General features: G+C 38.5%; 1 protein-coding gene across 1 annotated transcript in view; it reads right to left on the bottom strand.

The window, feature by feature from the left end:
* Positions 1–742: 742 nt before the first annotated feature.
* Positions 743–3,663, bottom strand: part of LOC104548553 (putative helicase Mov10l1) — a gene marked incomplete at its 5' end in the record, with an annotated part of 8,717 nt that continues 5,796 nt past the window's right edge. The window contains 2 exons of the mRNA XM_010194602.1: positions 743–838; positions 1,583–1,720. Of these exons, the coding sequence (XP_010192904.1) occupies positions 743–838; positions 1,583–1,720 (234 nt within the window). The remainder of the gene's footprint in view (positions 839–1,582; positions 1,721–3,663) is intronic.

Here is a 3,663-nt window from a genome sequence, read left to right as displayed (position 1 = left end):
GTTCACCAATATTCTTCTTCTAAAGCTTGGAGGATTCAGGCATACTGTTCTATGCAGAGGCATAGTGTCATACACATTTTAAACAGAAAAGTTTGGAGAAACTTCCAATCATTTCAGAACATGTACCTTTGCCTAAGGACAAAATGTGCTGGATTTGTTCAGGACCGAATTTCTGTTAATTATCCTTATTTTCAAAACAGATGAAGACTGAATGCATCTTGAACACTGAAAAACTAGTCAGACCTGTCAAATAAAGGGAATAGGATAAAAATTTTGGTTACGTTTCCATGAACAACAATTTTGACTAAAGAAAAAAGGAGTTGCATAACTCATACTGAGATAATACTCAGTAATACTAATTTAACAACATATTACGTGTTATTAGAAGGGACACATTTAAATCACTCTTCAAGCAAATTTCTTTAATTACAGTAAAGTCACCTTAAACATTTTCCCTGCATCCCCCACCCCCAAATCCCTATGGTAATCAAATACATAATTCATTTTGGGGATACGTAAAATACCAAAGTCAACAAAAGATCTTATTTAATATTTAATGCTCAGACTCTTATGGTGTGGGAGAAAATTATATGCTATTATGTTTACAGTACTTAAGAATGCAAAATCAAATCCTACTATGATATTGGAGGTTCTTGTATTTATCAATCTTTCAAATGATACCAGCTTTAAAAATATTCTAAACTGATCCATATCTGGAAAGATTAAAGTGAACACTGGACACTCACTTCTGCAGGCATTCCAGCTCCAAAGGCAGGTCACAACCTACATAAGCTTCGTTTATTAAACTGTATTCTAACAGTGCACAAAAACAGGGATCCTATGAGAGAAGATTAATGTTTAATCTAAACCATGCTGCTCAGTGAAGTGAATTTTCAAGCAAATGAACATGGCACATGAATGCAGAAGATGTAATAGGACCTTTTCCAGAAACAGAACTCTACAAATAGTGCAAGCATGGTGTAACACAGAAGGAAGATACCTATAGCTGCTCTAAGTTACACTTGTTGCATGTAGGTGTGGAGAGACTAGACTTCCTATTCAGTCCATTTCTGGAATACTGCTTTCCTCCTTATCCAGAAAGTCAGACATAACATCTTATCAGATACTAAGAGAAGCTCACCTTATTCCTACAGAAGGACCACACATGGGTTCAAAAGGAGACTGCTTCCCTGGCAGGTTGTTACATTAATTGGGAACAATCACTTCTACCACCCTCCATTTAAAAAGTGATGCAACTGCATTTTGTGAAGAATCTCACTGCATAACGTTATTCAGAACAAGCTTACTGGACTTGCAGGCTGCTGGAGGTAGGAGCCTGTATGCACAGATCAGCATTACCATTTCCTTTGTGCTTGGAAGTCTACCGTGTGGGGATCTGAACTGTCCACACTTACAGGAAACCACAGTTCAGATATTCCCAAATGCAGACTGAGGACAGTGTACTAATTCTTAAAATAATCTGATGATCCTTCACATCAGATTAACCTCCCCTCCCTCAAATCATTCATTTACTTTGGAAAATACCACATGCAATTCAAAGATACTAAAACCCAAAACTTACTTTCACAAGAACATGAGGATTTCCCACAACAATCAGCAAAGCTTTTGCTCTAGTAACTGCTACATTAAATCTCTTTGGGTTAGACAGAAAGCCCAAACAGTATTTGTCATCACCAAATATGCCTTCATGAGATCGCACCTAAAATTAATTACGGATAATATTAGAAACAGAATAATGAGAAAGCAACTTACCTAGTCATAGTGTAACTTTAACATAGCACTTGCTTACTGCACCATTCACAGCTCAGTGTCAGCAATGCACACGTCAACTTCATTATCCCAATTTTGGCTAGCTAGCTATTTCCCACCACTGGCTTTCCCACAGAAGGTCTATTCTCCAACAGGTTGCTAATGCAACTTCAGCAATTTCAAGAGAATGATGCAGTAGTTTTATTTTAGCATCAGGACTATCCACTGTAATGTGAAACACAAGATACCAAACCTGCTTCCAAAAACCAGTGATTTTATCTTTTCGTAGAAAAAATGCTAGAGCTCCTGGTACTCTAATTCCTACAGATGAACAACAGTTCACAGTGTGCCTTTTCTGCAAGCCTTCTTCAGCAGTCTCATCAGCATGCTATGATTTGGCTTAGAAAAACTGGCCAAAGCAACTAGAGTGCTATAACTATTGCTCATTAAAATTTTCATCTCTATCCGTTTCACCTATATTTGAACCCATCTTTGATAAAACTTTCATGACCTAAATAATGAATTCTTATAAATAGGAGCTTAGTACATAGCTAGAAATACTTTAAGAGAGGTACAATGCTGGACTAAAAAGCTATAGTATGATGCAAAACAAAGAAAGTAAGCACAGTATCACTGCCTTCAAGAAAAAAAAAAAGGGGGCAAGAAAATCTCATAGGCTTTTCCTCCAATTCACAAAAGAACTCCCCTAGAAACACTGTTCCTCCACCCCCACATTCAGCCTTCTTTCCACTGCTTTAGTTGTTTACATAGCTGTTTTATCATCCTGTCTCCTGGAAATCCTATGTACTCCTGTTAAAAGTAGTCCAGTACTGGTCGTATCATCAGCTACACATTCCTGGTCTATACTTCCTTCTTTGATCAGTTTGCCTTATATGCTATTACTCAGACTTATACAGACTCTGCCTGTACTGGACATTCTTGAACAGCCTTGAAGGGCCCCAGGTCACAAAGACTTCAGGAACTCCACATCCAAACACTTAAATCTGTTGCTTCACTTGAAGACTTACTGCAGCAAAACCACATTACCATTTAGAAAAAGCAGGCATATGCAGATTTCTTTGTATTCTGAACTGAAATCCACACTGTAGAAATACAGCTGCGAAGGGCCCATAATGCCCACCAAAAGAAACACTAAACCCTCAAACACAATCACGTGCACTGAACTGGTATCACGTACTGATGTTCAAAGTATTAAGTCACCCTTTCTCTAAAGTTTCCCAACTGTCTCTTCCATTGATCCAGTAGAGATTTTTATTTCTGTCAAAGATTCGAGCATGTCTACAACAGTGTGCATTTGATGGGTGTGAAGGATTGGTATCACATTCTGGTAGCACGAAGCCACCTGCAAAAAAACCTCAGTAGCTATGAGCTAACTTAGCTGCTGCTTACACTTATCAACTCCACATTGATTTCTCCTTAGAAACACAAACAAAAGCCTCTTGTCAAGAGCCTTAGCCAACAATCTTACATGCCTGAAGACAAAAGGCCAGAGGAAGAAGTAGGACAAAGAAGCTGCTGTAGTTTTTCCCTTTATGGAGCTTTCATGTGAATGCAAATACCAGGGATATGTGTATGCACTGGAGTAATATCTGGCAATTTAGAGAGAGCGAACTGGCATATCCCTGCATCTAACCTCAGAGTCTTCTGAAGCCCAATGTCTCAGCTGCTACAGATAGGATTCCTACACTCAACTTTCTGGAAACTGTGACTACTACATCTTCGTCTGTCATATGCAGATTAACATGCACCATGATCTTTTAGAAAAAAAAGAGGCATCTGCTGAAGCATACTGGTCATCAAGTTTGCAAAAGAAAGTGACAGACAACGGCTGCCAGCTTCCAAATAATAACAGCAACTCCCTCCCAGTGCTCT

This window comes from Mesitornis unicolor, unplaced genomic scaffold (genome assembly GCF_000695765.1).
Source record: "Mesitornis unicolor isolate BGI_N332 unplaced genomic scaffold, ASM69576v1 scaffold49281, whole genome shotgun sequence".
In the NCBI taxonomy this organism is placed as follows: Eukaryota; Metazoa; Chordata; class Aves; order Mesitornithiformes; family Mesitornithidae; genus Mesitornis; species Mesitornis unicolor.
This window is presented reverse-complemented; position numbering and strand designations above follow the sequence as displayed.